At 45.7% G+C, this 20,582-nt stretch overlaps 1 protein-coding gene across 3 annotated transcripts in view; it reads left to right on the forward strand.

Annotated features, from left to right (window-relative positions):
• The window catches only part of rpgrip1l (RPGRIP1 like), a 291,830-nt gene that overhangs the window by 143,399 nt on the left and 127,849 nt on the right, over nt 1-20,582 (forward strand). For all 3 annotated transcript variants that reach the window (XM_070897996.1, XM_070897997.1, XM_070897998.1), the window contains exon 16: nt 3,718-3,869. In XM_070897996.1, the coding sequence (XP_070754097.1) occupies nt 3,718-3,869 (152 nt within the window). The remainder of the gene's footprint in view (nt 1-3,717; nt 3,870-20,582) is intronic.

The raw sequence follows: 20,582 nt of genomic DNA on the forward strand, positions 1-20,582 counted from the left end.
ACTGAACCTTGTAGTACCCCACTAGTCACTGCCTGCCATTCTGAAAAGGACCCCTTTATTCCTACTCTTTGCTTCCTGTCTGCCAACCAGTTCTCTATCCACGTCAGTACATTATCCCCAATACCATGTGCTTTAAATTTGCACACTAATCTCTTGTGTGGGACCTTGTCAAAAGCCTTTTGAAAATCTAAATACACCACATCCACTGGCTTCCCCGTTGTCCACTCTACTAGTTACATCCTCAAAAAATTCTAGATTTGTCAAGCATGATTTCTCTTTCATAAATACATGCTGACTTGGACTGATCTTGTCATTGCTTTCCAAATGCGCTGCTATTACATCTTTAATAATTAATTCCAACATTTTCCCCACCACCGATGTCAGGCTGACCGGTCTATAATTCCCTGTTTTCTCTCTCCCTCCTTTTTTAAAAAGTGGGGTTACATTAGCTATCCCCCAGTCCATAGGAACTGATCCAGAGTCTGTAGAATGTTGGAAAATGATCACCAATGCATCCACTATTTCTAGGGCCACTCAGCCATGAACTCATTGAATGGCGAATGGCGGTGCAGGCTCGAATGGCCGAATGGCCTACTCCTGCACCTATTTTCTATGTTTCTACTTTCTATGTTTCCTTAAGTACTCTGGGATGCAGACTATCAGGCCCTGGGGATTTATCAGCCTTCAATCCCATCAATTTTCCTCACACAATTTGCTGACTAATAAGGATTTTCTTTAGTTCCTCCTTCTCACCGGAGCCTCGGTCAGCTGTGATCTTATTGAATGGCAGAGCAGGCTTTGAAGGGCCAAATAGCCTAATCCTACTCCTGCTCCTATTTCTTATGTTTTTATGTTCTTATAAGGAGCATGTGACAAAAGTTTGGTCAATGAGGTAGGTTTTGAGGAGCTTCTTAAAGGAGAAGAGAGAGGTCGGGGGCAGAGATGTTTAAGGAGGGAATTCCAGCGCACAGGGCCCAGACTACTGAAGGCATGGCTGTCAATGGTGGGGTGAAGGAAATCGGGGATGCGCAAGAGGCCAGAATTGGATGAACATAGAGTTCTTGGTGGGTTGTAGAGCTGGAGGAGATTACAGAGATATTTCTTCCAAAATCTCTGAGAAATAGAACTTGGGATACTTTGGGCTCAAGTTTCGGCCTGAGTTGCTCCTATTTTTTTGGAGCAACTAGTTTAGAATGGAGCATCTTAGAAATTGCAATTCTCAGCATTTAGTTTGCTCCAGTTCTAGTGAGTTAGAATAGTTTCATTTTAGAACAGATTTTTTTTTCAAAAAGGGGTGTGTCCAACCACATACGTCTGTTTTGCAAGTTTAGGCAGCGAAAATTACGCCAAACTAACTTAGAATGGAGTAAGTGTAGATTTTTGTATTCTCAGAAAAACCTTCCTACACTTATAAATCAGGCGTAGGGTACGAGAGATGGGGGGGAAGGGGGGTTTACAAACATTAAACACTTCACTTTTACAAATAAAGAGCCATCATCAATAATAAATGATAAATCAATAAATCAACCAATAATCAATCAATAAAATTTTTTTTTAAATCAATCAATAAATAAAAAATTACGTTTTTACTCACCTACTGCAGCACTGGGAGCCCTCCAACAGTGTGCTGGGATGGGGCCCCCCAATGTCTCTCTCTCTCTGCCTCTCTCAGTGTCTCTCTGTCAGTGTCAGTGTATCTGTGTTTCTGACAGCAAGGGGTGGGGGGAAGAGAGGGAGGGAGGGACAGGAGGGGGGGAGGTGGGAGGACTGGAGAGGGGGGAAGAGGAGGAGAGGAGGGGAAGGGTAGAGGGAGGGGAGAGGGGGAGGAGAGAGGAGAGAGGGAGGGGTGGAGAGGAGGGGTGGAGAGGAGAGAGGGGGGAGAGGAGAGGAGAGGAGAGGAGGGGAAGGCTGAACGGGTCCCGCCGACGACGCAGATGCCTGGCTGGGCCGCTGAAAACTTCGGGCGGGGCCCACCCCTAGCAAGATGCCGGGCGGACGGGCCCCGCCGAGGAGGTGGAGGGGGGAGGAGGAGGAACGGCTGAACGGGAGGGAGGGGGGTAGTAGGAACTGAACGGGAGAGGAGGGGGGAGGGGTCGGGGGAGCGTGAAGCCCCAGTCCGATCTTCGCCCAGTGAGCCCATTCGGCCAGGGCTAGGGGCGGCGTGCTTCGGGCCCCTCCCACGCAGCCTCGGGGGCGAGGAGCTACTGCACATGCGCGCACACTCTAGCACGCATGTGCAAGGTCCCGGCACCATTTTCAGTGCCGGGACCTGGCTCCGCCCCCGACCCCTTGTGCTGCGCCACGCCGAGCATGAAGACGTCCTGAGGAGCTCGCAGAATCACAAGGTAAGTTTTAGACGCCCTTTTTATTCCAGAAAATCGGTGCATCTTATGGAGGTACGCCGTTTTTACAGAGGGCGGAAACTTGGGCCCTTTGATACTCCAATGAAGATTCAAGCAGTACATCAGTTTTCCAGCTAATGCACAGCGGAAAGATGTTAAGATTACTAGAACGCAGATAACCTAATCAACAGGTACATCAAAGAATCCTTTCAAGAGGAAAGGGTCTAGTCTCTATAGATACAGGTCCTTGAAGCATAACCCTGCAGAAAATTGTACATTTCAGAAAATGGGTTCGCCCCTAACACATGTTACCAAGTCAGGTCAAGCTCGATGCTATGCTGCACCACATTAACATAAATTTCTACATCTAAGTATCATCTCTAAAATTCAGGGTGAGGGGAACATCAGTGTCACAGAATTATGGCTAACCACCTTCTTGTAAACATAGCAAACTGTCGAGTAGCATTGGTGGCAGGGAAAATACCTCCTGCCAGCATATGCTCAGAAAATGTAGGCTTAAAACTGCGGCATCACCGGAAATAAAACTGCTTCACATCACTGTTGTCGTGTAACTGCGTCCTAAGAACAGAGATAACTAGTTAAATTTCCTCAATTTTGCAGGGTGGAAGGACATTAAATTTCCAGGATTAAATTTCATTTGATAGCATGAATACAACAGTTAGAATAATTCCTGTTGTAATGTTTTGCTGTGCTTTGTATGGTCAACTGGGAGCACTATAGAGATATATTTCATTCTTTTTTTTACATTTTTTCTTTCCACAGAAGCAGCTTTTGGAATCTAGATGTAAAAATAGCATTTCATATTTGAAAGCAAAAGAAAAACACAATTCTTAAAATGATCTATAAAGAAAACATTATGGAGGGAAATTGTTTTGGTTGAAATGTTATAAACACATTCAAAGAATGTTTTTATATGATTCTTCTATAAATAATGACCAGAGCAATTCTTGATTGATAAGTGATCGACCTTTTTGGCAAAATTTATTTGATATTTTTAAAAGAGCAATTGTACCTCAAACAAACCTTTTAGCAGATCAGTACGTTACAATAAACGTGTTTGGGCTAAGTACAAGTCAGCACAATTTCCTTCCTTATCCAAAAGTTGAGTACATAATTAAAAGGGAATTTTGCAGTTTATTGATTTTACAATAAAAAAAAGTATCTATACATGCCAAAATGGCATAGAAGCAGTGAAATCAAAACTTGGATTTATGCTGTTGAAAGGACAGCAACTATTTATCAATAAATAAGTCATGATCTTGCATTATCCTCGTTGTAACTTTCTTCAGTAAAATATATTACTATTTCTCAGCTGCCTGTTTCCCTTTAAATTCAGTCTTAGTTTTGAATGTAGGTGTCAAAGGCGATGTTAAAAATTATGGAACAGTGGAGTACTGGTTCCGGCTACGTGTGGCAATGGCTCAGGCCATTCGGCTTTACAAAGAACGAACGAAGGCCCTAGGATATATAACTTCCAGTCATCATGCAATAGATCAGATACAACAGGTGAACACTTTGTCATTAATTTGTTTTTAGCTGGATTTAGGTTTGGTAAAAGGTCAAAATCTTTGAAAAAATGTTCTGTACAATAAAAAGTTTTTGTAAATGAATGTAGAGATTTTTAATCCTATTACTGTGGTTGAAGTAGAGAGGATTTATATTATGGGTGCTGTATCTGTCTGAAAACATGGCTTCTCAGTAATTATAGATAATGTGTAAGATTTTAACCTGATCAGACAGACGGCCCTATGTGTTAGAACCACAAATTTCTGTCTTTATTTCGTATGATTTTATAGTGGCTAGATTCAAAATGGAAAATTTATTGAGTTTCAAAATTGAAGACAGGAACATATCTTGGACTGTTAGATACTAGTTGATTATAGACCAATTAGCCTAACATCTGTCATTGGGAAAATGCTGGAGTCCATTATTAAAGAAACAGTAGTGGGACATTTGGAAAAGCATAATTCAATCAAGCCAAGCCAGCATGGTTGTATGAAGGGGAAATCATGTTTGACAAATTTGTTGGAGTTCTTTGAGGATGTGACGAGCAGGGTGGATAAGGGGGAACCAGTGGATGTGGTGTATTTGGATTTCCAGAAGGCATTCGATAAGGTGCCATATAAAAGGATACTGCACAAGATAAAAGTTCACGGGGTTGGGGGTGATATGTTAGCATGGATAGAGGATTGGCTAACTAATAGAAAACAGGATAAATGGGTCATTTTCCGGTTGGCAAACAGTAACTAGTGGGGTGCCACAGAGATCAGTGCTAGGTCCTCAACTACTTACAGTCTATATGAATGACTTGGATGAAGGGACCGAATGTAATGTAGCCAAGTTTGCTGATGATACAAAGATGGGTGGGAAAGCAAATTGTGAGGAAGATACAAAATCTGCAAAGGATTATAGACATGCTCAGTGAAGGGCAAAAATTTGGCAAATGGAGTATAATGTGGGAAAATGTGAGATTATCCACTTTGGCAGAAAAAATAGAAAAGCAAATTATAATTTAAATGGAGAAAAATTGCAAAGTGCTTCAGTGCAGAGGGACCTGGGGGTCCTTGTGCATGAAACACAAAAAGTTAGGATGCAGGTACAGCAAGTAATCAGGAAGGCAAATGGAATGTTGGCCTTTATTGCAAGGGGGATAAAGTATAAAAGCAGAGAAGTCCTGCTACAACTGTACAAGATATTAGTGAGGCCACACCTAGAGTACTGCGTACAGTTTTGGTCTCCATATTTAAGGAAGGATATACTTGCATTGGAGGCTGTTCAGAGAAAGTTCACTAGGTTGATTCCGGAGATGAGGGGGTTGACTTATGAAGATAGGTTGAGTAGGTTGGGCCTATACTTATTGGAGTTCAGAAGAATGAGAGGTGATCTTACCAAAATATATAAGATAAAGAGGGGGCTCAACAAGGTGGATGCAGAGAGGATATTTCCACTCATAGGGGAAACTAAAACTAGGGGACATAGTCTCAGAATAAGGGGCCGCCCATTTAAAACTGAGATGAGGAGGAATTTCTTCTCTGAGAGTTATAAATTCTCTGCCCCAGAGAGCTGTGGAGGCTGGGTCATTGAATATTTTTAGGATGGTGATAGACAAATTTTTGAGCGATAAGGGAATAAAGGGTTATGGGGAGCAGGCAGAGAAATGGAGCTGAGTCCATGATCAGATCAGCCATTATCTTATTAAATGGTGGAGCAGGCTCGAGGGACCAGTTGGCCTACTCCTGCTCCTATTTCTTATTCTTATGTTCTTATCTTGGCCTTTGATCATTGTGATCTTCCAGTTTCAAACTCTATGTCACATGTCACAAATCCTTCCTAGTGACTGACTTACACAGTGCAGTGCATAGAAGACATGTGCTATCACGTGACTTTCTGAAGCTTGCTTGATGGTCAGCACAAGAATTTGATGTGACCAATTCAGTTTCTAGGAAGCTGTCCTAGTTATATGGATATTGAAGCTCAGTTCATCTTGGTGCAGAGACTTCAGATTATAGTCTTTCGTAGAAGCATTCCTCCGTTCTTGGGTCATAAAAGGAATCAAGTGTTAGCTGAGAACGGTCTCAGGAGTACCCTCAAAAAAGAACTGGCCAAACCGATGTTCTGTTTCAGCTCATGCACTTATGGATATGTCATGAGGTGCTCCAGGAACCAAACAGTCTCCTTCAGCATCAGGCACAGGCATGTCCAGCTTTCTGGTTTTAAACTGGGCCAATGTCATCTTACACCAGTTATGCCGCTGTGACCAGATAGTCTAGGAACAAACTGATATTCGAGCATTTCAGTGCCATTGTCGCCGACACTGAAAGCCTCAAATTCTGCTGCAGTTAAATTTCAAGTCGACTCCGACATCAAAACTCAGAGAAAGAAGCACAGTTCAACACTTAATCCAGCATAAATCATGTAAAAAAGGTAACATTTAGATTAGATTCAGGCGCAAATATATTAATACCACATTTATGCTGCACTAAATGTTGCAGTATTCATTTCTGCAATGATGCAATAAGGAGCCATGTTTTTGCTGCCTACTCACATGGCTATAAAGTTGGGAAAGTAGGGCTCCATGCTCAGAAGAATTGCTGCTCACCAGGCTCCCATAACCTGTGTGAGTTTTAATGATCAAAAGCAGCTGAGAAGTATAGTTAGCTCCTCAATCATTAAAATAGTCAATAAAGTTTATTTTAACTTTAAAAGCTTATTTTTTGTGGTGGGGCCAAACTGACTACATTTACACTAGTCAATTTCTATTCTTCCTGGTGTGAGAATACCACATCCAGGTGTTTTCTATTGGATTATTGGCTTAAAGTGCTTCTCCCTGGAGTTACCTGGAGATGTGACTTAGTTGCTCAAGCAATAAAGAATGTCAATTACTCAGAACAGCTGCATCAGCAGTAATAGTGCAGTGAGCTTGGATAAAGCTCTGAGACACTTGTGACAGACATGGCTTGCTGGTTTTAACTATGTTTTTCCTGCAAGGCAAGCTTTGAGTATGCACCTCAAAACTTCACACATGGGGGGTGAAATTGGGCCTCACTTTGCCTGTTTTTCAAGCGCGAAACTGGTCCACAACATACCAATTCCTAGCATAGATCGCTCACGAAGTGTGTCGGTCGCCATATTGGTGTGGGTACCCCAAAGTCATCCCAGACTCCTGCCTAAATTAAGCGCGGAGCAAATTAAAATACTGTAATGAAGGTCCCAGCACTGAATTAGGTCCCACCTGGGAAATTGGTTTGTGCTAGTACCTGATTCGTCAGTTCGTAATCCCACCTAGTGAACCATGGCAGAAACTGTCGAGGGGCAGCCTTCACAAAGGTTATTTAAAGATAGCCTCACCTTCATTAAGCTAAGTTCCTGGTTAGTCATTTCAGGCTGGTAGGGTAGTTGGGGTTGATTTGAGCTGCAATTGCAGTGCTTTAAGTGCAGCAGCTATTCTGTATTTGCAATTCTGCATAATTGCTGCTGTCATGGGTGTTCTGCTTGGTCTGCCATTGTGGCTGCTGGATGAGGGAGAGTTGAGCCCAGCTAGCTGCTTGACACCAACAAGAGCACGAGTTGAGAGGCTGCCGGGGTAGCAAGCATGCTGAAATCCTGGGAGCAGACACGATCATCTCCCATGATGCCATTGGCACTCTGTTGGGGCTGAGCCTCAGCTTGCGGACAGAATACATGAGTGAAGTGAGGCTCTCAAAAAGCCTCTTACCATTGTGTCCCACGTGGCTTGAAAGCTAGAGAAGATGGCAGCAATCTGAGCTACCAGAAAAGCAGACAGAGCTGCCACTAGAGGCCCCAAGGCTGTGGGCCTCCCTGCAGTGTTCACAAACCACTTGCTCCATGGTCTTCTATAATGTGGGACAAAGACATCATCAACTGTGCCCTCTGCAAGCAGGTCTCAGATGCAAGCTCTCTGGTCGGGGGGGGGCTGCTTCCTGGGCTGTCCAATCACCCGGCTCTTGCTCCAGCGCACTAGAAGTCGCTAGTGAATCATCCTGTGCTGACGCTTCTAACCTACCCTCTGACCTACAAAGTGAAGAAGAGTATGCCAGGAGCAGCACCAGGCATACCTAAAAATGAGGTGCCAACCTGGAGAAGCTGCAACACAGGACTATACGCATGCTAAACAGCAGAAATAGCATGCTATAAACACAGCTAAGCGATCCCACAATCAATGGATCATAGAAACATAGAAAACAGGTGCAGGAGTAGGCCATTCGGCCCTTCGAGTCTGCATCACCATTCAATAAGATCATGGCTGATCATTCACCTCAGTACCCCTTTCCTGCTTTCTCTCCATACCCCTTGATCCCTTTAGCCATAAGGGCCATATCTAACTCCCGCTTGAATATATCCAATGAACTGGCATTAACAACTCTCTGCGGCAGGGAATTCCACAGGTTAACAACTCTCGGAGTGAAGAAGTTTCTCCTCATTTCAGTCCTAAATGGCCTACCCCTTATTCTAAAACTGTGTCCCCTGGTTCTGGACTTCCCCAACATCAGGAACAATCTACCCGCATCTAACCTGTCCCGACCTGTCAGAATCTTGTATGTTTCTATGAGATCCCCTCTCATCCTTCTAAACTCCAATGTATAAAGGCCCAGTTGATCCAGTCTCTCCTCATATGTCAGTCCAATCATCCCGGGAATCAGTCTGGTGAACCTTCGCTGCACTCTCTCAATAGCAAGAATGTCCTTCCTCAGATTAGGAGACCAAAACTGAACACACTATTCCAGGTGAGGCCTCACCAAGGTCCTGTACAACTGCAGTAAGACCTCCCTGCTCCTATGCTCAAATCCCCTAGCTATGAAGGCAAACATACCATTCGCCTTCTTTACCGCCTGCTGTATCTGTATACCAACTTTCAATGACTGATGAACTACGACACCCAGGTCTCGTTGCCCCTCCCCTTTTTCTAATCTGCCACCAGATAATTTTCTGTCTTCGCGTTTTTGCCCCCAAAGTGGATAACCTCACATTTATCCACATTATACTGCATCTGCCATGCATTGCCCACTCACCTAACCTGTCTAAGTCACCCTGCAGCCTCTTAGCGTCCCCCTCACAGCTCACACCGCCACCCAGTTTAGTGTCATCTACAAACTTGGAGATATTACACTCAATTCCTTCATCCAAATCATTGATGTATATTGTAAAGAGCTGGGGCCCCAGCACTGAGCCCTGCGGCACTCCACTAGTCACTGCCTGCCATTCTAAGAAGGACCCGTTTATCCCGACTCTCTGCTTCCTGTCTGCCAACCAGTTCTCTATCCACGTCAGTATATTATCCCCCAATACCATGGGCTTTGATTTTGCACACCAATCTCTTGTGTGGGACCTTGTCAAAAGCCTTTTGAAAGTCCAAATACACCACATCCACTGGTTCTCCCTTGTCCACTCTACTAGTTACATCCTCAAAAAATTCCAGAAGATTTGTCAAGCATGATTTCCCCTTCATAAATCCATGCTGACTTGGACCGATCCTGTCACTGCTTTCCACAAATGCGCTGCTATGTCATTCTTAATAATTGATTTCAACATTTTCCCCACCACTGATATCAGACTAACCGGTCTATAGTTACCCGCTTTCTCACTACCTCCCTTTTTAAAAAGTGATGTTACATTAGCTACCCCCCAGTCCATAGGAACTGATCCCGAGTTGATAGACTGTTGGTAGAGCTAACATTAACAGCCACTTGGCAAAATGCTGCAGAGCTAATGGTTCCCTATGTGTGATACCCCAGCTTCTACAACATCAGGAGAGGAGGGACAGGAAGTGGAAAAAAATATAATAAAGTTAGATACAAAGGTACTCCCCCTCCTCCACACAGGTACTCAAGGAGGCCATTATAGTGCAGTATATCTTCTATTACTATAATTTTCATTTTATAAAATTCCTAATAAAAACTTTGAAGGCATACTTCACATTGAAACTACTGAATAAGTAAATGGTATCAGTGTAACACTAAATGAGAATTAAATCATGTTTTAAAATAAGTTCATTTGCATGTACTTCCTCTCACTGGATCGAAATTCTGGAATTTCCTACCAGGAGCATCACCACCAGTGACATAAGAAACCATCCCATTTTCTCTTTTTCTGGGCAACTGGGGATAAGCAATAAAGGCATCTTGCGAGCGTCACCCACATCCCGAGAACCAAAAGAAAACACCCTTATATGTACAACTATTGGGGCATAACTGTTCTTTGTCTGTCGTTGGATTCCTTGTCCATATTTTTAAGACAGCAAAACTAATATTACATTAGGAATTACTGGGAAGGTTTGTTCGAAAATAAATTTACATACATGTTAAATAGACCTATTAATCTTGCGAGACTATATTTCAAGTGCTGATAGTATGTGATGCCTTCTCAGGATGTCAAATATAATCTCCAAAGATTAATTAATGGCTTTTGTGATAAAGGAAAACATGCAAATTTTTCATTCTTTGATTACAAAATAGAAATTTAAAAATCAGAAAAAAGTAGTAAAATTCAAATTTAAAAAACAGTTTACATACAACACAGGTTGATGCTTTCTTTTTAAAAAAAAATCTACACCATCAGACTTCACCATTACCTTTTCTGGTCATATCACAAACTACAATACACAGCATCTTACGGTTTGAGGAGAGGCATTCCTAGTTCAAAAAGACGTACTATTTTGTGCAATGTAATTGATGAACAAGCCAAGTTTTCTCATCATATAAAACATAGCCAGCTTTATCATACTTACAGATCAAAGCTCTGCAGACCTACCACATCCAGCCATGAATGGTGGTGGGTAATTAAACAACTAACGGGATGAGGAGGCTCTATCCTCAATGATGGCAGAGCCCAGCACTCGACTGCAAAAGACAAGGCTGATGAGTTTGCAACCATCCTCAGCCAGAAGTGGTGAGTGGATTATCCATATCGGCATCCTCCTGAGGTCCCCATCATCACAGAAGCCAACCTTCAGCCAATTTGATTCATCCCACGTGATACCATGAAACGGCTGAGTGGACTGGATACAGCAAAGGCTATGGGCCCCAACAACATCCCAGCTGTCGTGCTGAAGACTTGTGCTCCAGAACTAGCCGCGCCTCCAGCCAAGCTGTTCATATACAGCTACAACACTGGCATCTACCTGACAATGTGGAGAACTGTCCAGATATGTCCTGCCCACAAAAAGCAGGACAAATCTAGCCAATTACCACCCCTTGAGTCTACTCTCAATCATCAGCAAAGTGATGGAAGGTGTCGCTGAGAGTGCTATCAAGCGGCACTTACCAATAACCTGCTCACTGATGCTCAGTTTGGGTTCCGCCAGGACCACTCAGTTCCAGACCTCATTATAGCCTTGGTCTAAACATGGACAAAAGAGCTGAATTCCAGAGGTGAGGTGAGAGTGACTGCTCTTGACATCAAGGCAGCATTTGACTGAGTGTGTCATCAAGGAGCCCGAGTAAAATTGAAGTCAACAGGAATCGGGGAAAACTCTCCACTGTCTGAAGTCACACCTAGCACAAAGGAAGATGGTTGTGGTTGTTGGAGGTCAATCATCTCAGCCTCAGGACATCGCTGCAGGAGTTCCTCAGGGCAGTGTCCTAGGCACAACCAACTTCAGCTGCTTCATCAATGACCTTCCCTCCATCATAAGTTCAGAAGTGGGAATGTTCTCTGATGATTGCAAAGTGTTCAGTTCCATTCGCAACTCCTCAGAAATGAAACCGTCCATGCCCGCATGCAGCAAGACCTGGATGACATTCAGGCTTGGGCTGATGTGTGGCGCGATTGTTACTTGCCACTTAAGTGCCAGGCAATGACTATTCCCAACAAGCGAGAGTCTAACTACCTCTCCTTGACATTCAACAGCATTACCATTGCTGAATCGCCCAACATCATCATCCTGAGAGTCACCATTGACCAGAAACTTAACTGGACCAGCCACATAAATACTGACAACAAGAACGAGTCATAGGCTGGGTATTCTGCGGCATGTGTCTCACCTCCTGACTCTCTAAAACCTTTCTACCATCTACAAGGCACAAGTCAGGAGTGTGATAGAATACTCTCCACTTGCCTGGATGAGTGCAGCTCCAACACTCAAAAAGATCGCTATCTTCCAGGACAAAGCAGCCCACTTGATTGGCACCCCATCCATCACCTTAAACGTTCACTCCCTCCACCACCGGCGCACCGAGGCTGCAGTGTGAACCATCTACAAGATGTACTGCAGCAACTCACCAAGGCTTCTTCGACAGCACCTCATAAACCCACGACTTCTACCATCTTGAAGGACAAGTGCAGCAGACGCATGGGAACACCATCACCTGCAAGTTCCCCTCCATGTTGCACACCATCCAGACTTGGAGGGATATTGCCGTTCCTTCATCATCGGGTCAAAATCCTGGAACTCACTCCCTAACAGTGGGAGTAGCTTCACCACAAGGACTGCAACGGTTCAAGAAGGCGGCTCACCGTCAACTTCTCAAGGGTAATTAAGGATGGGCAATAAATGCTGGCCTTGCCAGCGACGCCCACATCCCAGGAACAAATAAAAAAAACTACATGTCGTGGCGTATTAGAGCTTGTGCCTGCAAGGGTAAAGTCGAATGATGTTTCATCTTTCATAGTACTGCTCTTCTCTTCCTCTGCTTAGCCAGGGACCTGTACAGTTTCTGGTCCTGAAATGGAAGAGAGTGATAATTAATGTCAAGGATAAGTAGAGAGAGATGAATGGCTGCTGAATGCAGCTGCACTTGATGTTGTAGGGTGATATTGGAGTGGGAAAGGGTACGATAGCATAATGGTTATGTTACTGGACTAGTAATCCAGAGGCCTGGACCAATGATCCAGAGATCAAATCCCACGACGGAAGCTAGGGAATTTAAATTCAGGTAAATAAATCTGGAATTTTTTTAAAAAGCTAGACCATGAAACTACCGGATTGTCATTAAAACCCATCTGGTTCACTAATGTTCTTTAGGGAAGGAAATCTGCCATCTTTACCCGGTTTAGCTTATACGTGAACCCTGACCCACAGCAATGTGGTTGACCCTTAACTGCTCTCTAAAATGGCGGCTCACCACCACCTACTCAAGGGCAATCAGGGATGGGTAATAAATGCTGGCTTGCCAACGACGCACACATCCCGTGAATGAATTAAAAAAAGGGTAAAATCCACAAAAACTTGCATTTCGCGTGCTGCAGCATCGTCCATGGCCGTGGCTTGATTCACCCCGCCAACCCACATAGTTCTGGACCTCCGGAATCTCACCATCCTTTCCCTTTGTTTTATATGCCAGCTTGTTCTGCAAGAAAGAAGGGAATGCATCAGTGGTAGCACAGTGAGATGTTTTGTGGATGTGCAGATCATGCCCGAGTAGTGTGGATGTTGTGTGAAAGGTGGCAGGTGTGGGGCAGTGAGGGAAGGAATAGTAAGGAGAGTAGCATGTGTAGAGTATGTGAGTAGAAGCAGATGGAGCTGGAGTGAAGTGTGGTGCAGGAGAATGAAGGGAAGCGGAGAAAGGAAAGGCTTGTGAGTAGTGAGGCTGCAGGTGGTTTGAAACTGGAGAGAGAGAAAATACCGGATCTGAGTTCGGAGTCCTATCTTAGCAACCCTGGTGATGTCATTAACCTTCTTGCGGCATTGCTGTCATGTCCTGAGTACAGTCCTCCTGGCATTGATCTCCCCTGCTACCTCTCGCCACTACCTGGCCACTTGTCTGGTGACTCTTCAGCCCTCCTGGTGGCAACAGCACTTATCTCCTGCGGTTGATCACCTCCACCCGGACCACCAATGGAGAATTTGGGGGCCCTCGCAGCAGCTGTTTCAAGCATATCTGAATTCCAGTGTTCAGCAGCCAAAGTGCATTTCCTCTTTAGGAGGTGTAGGCTGCCTTTAAATAGTGCCACTATACATCATTTTGCGGCCACCAATTAGCCAAGCTGCCAATGAATACATGACCTAATTTCTCTTATCTGGAAGGAGGAGAGCATGCCAGGAGATCTTGGGGACGCCGTAATCATGACCATCTTCAAAAAAGGGGACAAGTCCGACTGCAGCAATTGCAAAGGAATCTCCCTGCTGTCGGTCACAGGGAAAATCATTGCAAGAGTCCTCCTCAGTCATCATCTCCCTGTGGCTGAAGAGCTCCTCCTAGAGTCGCAATGCACATTCTGTCCACTAAGGGGTACAACGAACATGATCTTCACCGCGCAACAACTACAAGAGAAATGCAGGGAACAGCACCAATCCTTGTACATGGCCTTCTTTGACCTCTCCGAGACCTTTGACACTGTCAACCGTGAGGGATTATGGAGCATCCTCCTCCGGTTCGGCTGCCCTCAAAAGTTTGTCACCATCCTCCGTCTGCTCCACGATGATATGCAAGCCGTGATCCTGACCAATGAATCCACCACAGACTTAATCCACGTCCGGATCGGGGTCAAGCAAGGCTGCATCATCACATCAACACTCTTTTCGATCTTCCTTGCTGCAATGCTATACCTCACCCTTAGCAAGCTCCCCGCTGGAGTGGAGCTAAATTATAGAACAGATGGGAATCTGTTCAACCCCTGCCACCTCCAGGCCAGATCCAAGGTCGTCCCGTCCTCTGTCATTGAACTATAGTACACAGACGATGCTTGCGTCTGCGCAAACTCGGAGGCCGAACTCCAAGCCATCATCAACACCTTCACCGAGGCTAACAAGATCATGGGCCTTACGCTAAACATCCGTAAGACAAAGGTCCTCTACCAACCTGATCCCGCCACACAGCACTGCCCCTCGATTATCAAAATCCACGACGAGACCTTGGACAACGTGGACCATATTCCATACCTCGGGAGCCTACTGTCAGCAAGAGCAGACACTGACAACGAGGTCCAACCAGTGCACCAGCGCAGCCTTCAGTCGCCTGAGGAAGAGACTGTTTGAAGACCAGGAACTCAAATCCAGCACCACGCTCATGGTCTACAGGGCAGTACTGATACCTGCCCTCAGGGCTTGTAGCACTGGCATCCCCCCTATTCAATGTTATTGAACAATAGTGACCAATTTCTCTACTTAACATTCATATACATCCAAGCGGTGGCTGCATGCGCAGCACCGATTCAGGGTTAAAAATGGTGAGGACCATTTTCTACCCTGTAGATTTACCTAATGTAGATAGCTTTACCCACTGGATTTTTCAAAACTCTTTATCTATGTTGTGCAGAATGTTTAGACTGGGGTAATGATATTTGGTATTTTTCTTGGATTCGAGCTGTAGGGAATGATAGCCAATGGACTTTCAGTACTGGCTAACAATATCAAAAACAGTTTAACTGGTCATTACCTCATTGCTATTTGTGGGACATTACTGTGGGCCAAATTGGCCATACATTTGCCTACATGCCAGTAATTAGTACACTTCAAAAGTAATTCATTGGCTATAAAATATTTTAGGACAGTCAGAGGCTATAAAAGATGCTCTTTAAATGCAAGTTCTTCCTTTTGAATGTGCATAGAAGTACCATGGGGCAAATTGTTTCCAATTTCGCTCTGCTCTATGAACAATCATATAGACTATGTTCAGAGTCTCCCTTTAACAACCTGGCTGAGAAGGAAAACGGTTTGGAACTGAACTGTGTACCATGAATCAGGTGATTTTAAAGCTCATGTATAGAAAGGTGCAAGAACTATAGAGTAGTGATAATGAGGGATTCAACTATCCTAATATAAACTGGGATCATAATAGTGTAAAGGGCAGAGAGGGGGAAACATTTCTGGTCTATTCAGGAGAACTTTCTTGATCAGTACTTTTCCGGCCCAATGAGAAAGGAGGCATTGCTGGATCTGGCTCTGGGGAATGAGGTGGGTCAAGTGGAGCAAGTGTCAATAGGTGAACAATTAGGGAACAGTGATCGTCGCATCATAAGGTTTAGATTAGCTATGGAAAAGGACAAGGAGCAATCTAGGGTTAAAATACTTAATTGGAGGAGGGCCAATTTCAGTGGGTTGAGAAAGGATCTGGCCCGGATAAATTGGAATCAAAGCTTGGCAGGCAAAATTGTAATCGAACAATGGGCTGCCTTTAAAGAGGAGATGGTTCAAGTACAGTCGAGGTACATTCCAATGAGGGGGAAAGGTAGGGCAACCAAAGCCAGAGCTCCCTGAATGAAGAAAATGATAGAGAGCAAGATGAAGCAGAAAAAGGGGGCATATGATAGATGTCAGGTTGAGAATACAAGTGAAAACCAGGCTGAATGTAGAACATTTAGAAGGGAAGTGAAAAAGGTAATACGAGAGGCAAAGAAAGAGAATGAGAATAGACTGGCAGCTAACATAAAAGGGAATCTAAAAGTCTTCTATAGATAAATATAAATAATAAACGGATAATAAGAGGAGGGGTGGGGCCGATTAGGGATCAAAAAGGAGATCCACGCATGGAGGCAGAGGGCATGGCTGAGGTACTAAATGAGTATTTTGCATTTGTCTTTACCAAGGAAGAAGATGCTGCCAAAGTCATAGTTAAAGAGGAGGTTGTTTAGATACTGGATGGGAAAACAATTGATAAAGAGAGGTCCTAGAAAGGCTGGCTGTACTTAAAGTTGATCGGATGGGATGCATCCTAGGATGCTGATAGAGGGATGGGTGGAAATTGCGGAGGTACTGGCCATAATCTTCCAATCCTCCTTAGATACGGAGGTGGTGCCAGAGGACTGGAAAATTGCAAATGTTACACCCTTGATCAAAAATGTTGTAAGGATAAACCCAGCAACTACAGACCAGTCAGATTAACCTCGGTAGTGGAGGAGCTTTTAGAAAGGATAATCGGGACAAAATTTCGGGTCAACTTGGACAAGTGTGGATTAATTAAGGAAAGCAAGCACAGATTTGTCCACTGAAAATCGTGTTCAACTAACTTGATTGAATTTCTTGATGAGGGCAATGCGGTTGATGTGGTGTACATGGACTTCCAAAAGGCATTTGATAATAGGCCCATGGAATAAAAGGGGCAGTGGTAGCATGGATATGAAATTGGCTAAGTGACAGGAAACAGAGAGTGGTGGTGAACGGTTGTTTTTCGGACTGGGGAAAGAATACAGTGGTGTTCCCCAGGGGTCGATACTAGGACCACTGCTTTTCTTGATATATATCAATGACTTGGACTTGGGTGTACAGGGCACAATTTCAAAATTTGCAGATAACACAAAACTTGGAAGTATAGTGAACAGTAAGGATGGACTTCAAGATGAAATTTAACTCAGAAAAGTTTGAAATTATACATGTTGGTAGGAAGAACGAGGAGAGGCAATATAAACTGAAGGGTACAATTCTCAAAAGGGTGCAGGAACAGAGAGACCTGGGGGTATGTGTACACAAATCATTGAAGGTGGCAGGGCAGGTTGAGAAAGCAGTTAAAAAAGCATACAGAATTCTGGGCTTCATAAATAGAGGCATAGAGTACAAAAGCAAGGAAGTTATGATGAACCTTTATAAAACTCTGGTTCGGCCTCAACTGGAGTATTGTGTCTAATTCTGGGCATCGCACTTTAGGACGGATGTGAAAGCCTTAGAGAGGGTGCAGAAAAGATTTAGTAAATGGTTCTAGGGATGAGGGACTTCAGTGACGTGGATAGACTGGAGAGACTGGGGTTGATGTCCTTAGAGCAGAGATGATTGAGAAGAGATTTGATAGAGGTGTTCAAAATCATGAGGGATCTAGGCAGAGTAGATAGAGAGAAACTGTTCCCATTGGTGGAAGGGTCGAGAACCAGAGGTCACAGATTTAAGGTGATTGGCAGAAGAACCGAAGGTGAAATGAGGGAAAACTTTTTTACGCAGTGAGTGGTTATGATCTGGAATGCACTGTCTGAAAGGATGGTAGAGGCAGATTCAATTGTGGTTTTCAAAAGGGAATTGGATAAGTACTTGAAGGAAAAATATCTGCAGGGCTACAGGGGAAAGGATGGAGGAGTGGGACTCTTGCAGAGAGCCAGCATGGGCTCGATGGGTCAAATGGCTTCTGTGCTGTAACCATTCTATGTTTCTACAACAAGCAACTATTTTCTGTGCAGTCACTGAATGGTTATTAAAAGGCTTAACAAATATAAAATTAGCTTTTATGTACATGTAAAGCACTATCAATTGCAGTATTAAGTTAAAGTAATTGGGAAGTAAAACGTTGATGTACTTTATTAGTTTAATCATTCCCATTCCTGTTTCTCATGTCTATTTTTCCTGTATTACATGAATGTGAAAATGACAGTAGCAAATATTATGGAGGTAATTTTAACCTAACTTGCCAGGTGGGAAACCCATGGAATTAGGTGGGACGCCGGTTTTACACCCCACACAATGGGCCCAAGTTTCGGGCCGCGCCGCAAAGTGCGCCTAAAAAAAACGTACCTATTCTCTGGCTCCCTGCAGGTCCTCTGGAGCTGGACGCGGTGCAGCACGAGCTTCAGGGGGCGGAGCCAGGTTCCTGCGCTGAAAACAGTGCCGGGACCTCTGCACGTGCGCGCTACAGTGGGCGCGCATGTGCAGTAGCTCCAGGCACCCAAAACTGTGGGAGGGGCCCGAAGTACGCAGCCCCTAGCCCTGGCCGAATGACCGAATGGCCTCACTGGGGCTGCGTGGATAAGGCTCCTCCCACCCGACCGAACCCGACCCGACCCCCACTCTCCCCCCGCAGCCCCGGCGATCCGACCTCCACGCCCCCCCCCCCCCCGGACCTCCGTGACTCTCTTTCCGCCCCCCGGACCTCCGTGACTTTCTCCCCCCCCCCCTTCCTCTCTGCCTCACTCCTCCCTCCTCCCTCCTCTCTCCTTCCCTCCTCTCTCCTTCCTTCCCTCCCTCCTCTCTCCCTCCCTCCCTCCCTCCTCTCTCCTCTCTCCTTCCCTCCCTCCCTCCTCTCTCCTTCCCTCCCTCCCTCCTCTCTCCTTCCCTCCCTCCCTCCCTCTCTCCTTCCCGCCCTCCCTCCCTCCTCTCTCCTTCCCTCCTCTCTCCTTCCCTCCTCTCTCCTTCCCTCCCTCCCTCCTCTCTCCTTCCCTCCCTCCCTCCCTCCTCTCTCCTTCCCTCCCTCCCTCCCCTCTCCTTCCCTCCCTCCCTCCTCTCTCCTTCCCTCCCTCCCTCCTCTCTCCTTCCCACCCTCCCTCCCCCTTCCTCTCTCCTTACCTTCCTTCCTCCCTCCCTCCCTCCTTCCCTTCCACTTTCCCTCCTTCCATCCTCTCTCCCTTCTCCCCCCCGTCTCCCCCTTTCCCCCCTTCTACCCCTCCCCCCTTCTCCCCCTCTCCCCCCCTTCTCCCCCTCTCCCCCCTTCTCCGCCTCTCCCCCCCTTCTCCCCCCTTCTCCGCCTCTCCCCCCTTCTCCCCCTCTCCCCCTCTCCCCCCCTTCTCCTTGCTCCTCCTCTACTCCTCCCACCCCCACCCCCTCCTCCTCCCCTCCACCCCACCCTCCTCCTCCTCCCCCCTCCTCCCCCTCCTCCTTCTCCCCAACCCCTCCTCCTCCTCCTCAACCCCTCCTTCTCCTCCTTCTCCTCCTTCTCCCCAACCCCTCCTCCTTCTCCCCTCCCCCGACCCCCTTCTCCCCCCCTCCCCTTCTCCTCCACCCCTCCTCCTTCTCCCCTCCCCCGACCCCCTTCTTCCCCCCTCCCCCTTCTCCTCCTCCCCCCCCCTTCTCCTCCTCCCCCTCCCCTTCTCCTCCTCCCCCTTCTCCTCCTCCCCCCTTCTCCCCCCCTCCCCTCCTCCCCCTCCCCCTCCCCCCCTTCTCCCCCTCCCCCCCTTCTCCCCCTCCCCCTTCTCCCCCTCCCCCCTTCTCCCCTTCCTCTCCCCTCCCCCCTCCCCTTCCCCCCCCCCCTTCTCACCCCCCTTCTCCCCCTCCCACCCCCCTTCTCCCCCTCCCACCCCCCTTCTCCCCCTCTCCCTCTCCCTTCTTCCCCACCCCCTCGCTCCCTCCCCCTCCCCCTCCCACCCCCCTTCTCCCCCTCCTCTCGCTGTCAGAAACAGACAGAGAGACACACACACAGACAGACAGAGAGATAGAGACACTGACAGAGACACTCTGGGGTGGCCGTCCCAGCACACTGTTGGAGGACTCCCGGTGTTGCAGTCGGTAAATAGAAAATGTTTTATTTCTTTATTTTTTAATTTTTTAAAATTTTGTATTAATTTTTTTTAATTGATTTATTGGTTGATTTATTGATGTATTTATCATTTATTATTGATGATGGCTCTTTATTTGTAAAACTGAAGTGTTTAATGTTTGTAAACTTCCCTTTAAACCCCCCCCCCCCATTCCCTTCGCCTAATTTGTAACCTACGCCTGATTTTCTAAAGTGTAGACAAGGTTTTTCCGAACGTACAAAAATCTTCACTTACTCCATTCTAAGTTAGTTTGGAGTAAGTTTTCACTGCCTAAACTTTGAAAACAAGCGTAAGTGGCCGGACACGCCCCCTTTTGAAAAAAAAATTCTGTTCCAAAGTGAAACTGTTCTAACCGACTAGAACTGGAGCAAACTAAATGCCGAGTATTCAAATTTCTAAGATACTCCATTCTAAACCAGTTGCTCCAAAAAAACAGGAGTAACTCAAGCCGAAATGTGGCCCCAATATGACTACCCATTGACTTCAATGGACCATTAAATCGGGCGGGTTCTAATCATCAGTTTCTCGATGGGTGGGTTCGGTTAAAATTATCTTTAAGTCTCAGCGTATACATTCCTACAGATCTTGAATTAA

This window comes from Pristiophorus japonicus, chromosome 13 (genome assembly GCF_044704955.1).
Source record: "Pristiophorus japonicus isolate sPriJap1 chromosome 13, sPriJap1.hap1, whole genome shotgun sequence".
In the NCBI taxonomy this organism is placed as follows: Eukaryota; Metazoa; Chordata; class Chondrichthyes; family Pristiophoridae; genus Pristiophorus; species Pristiophorus japonicus.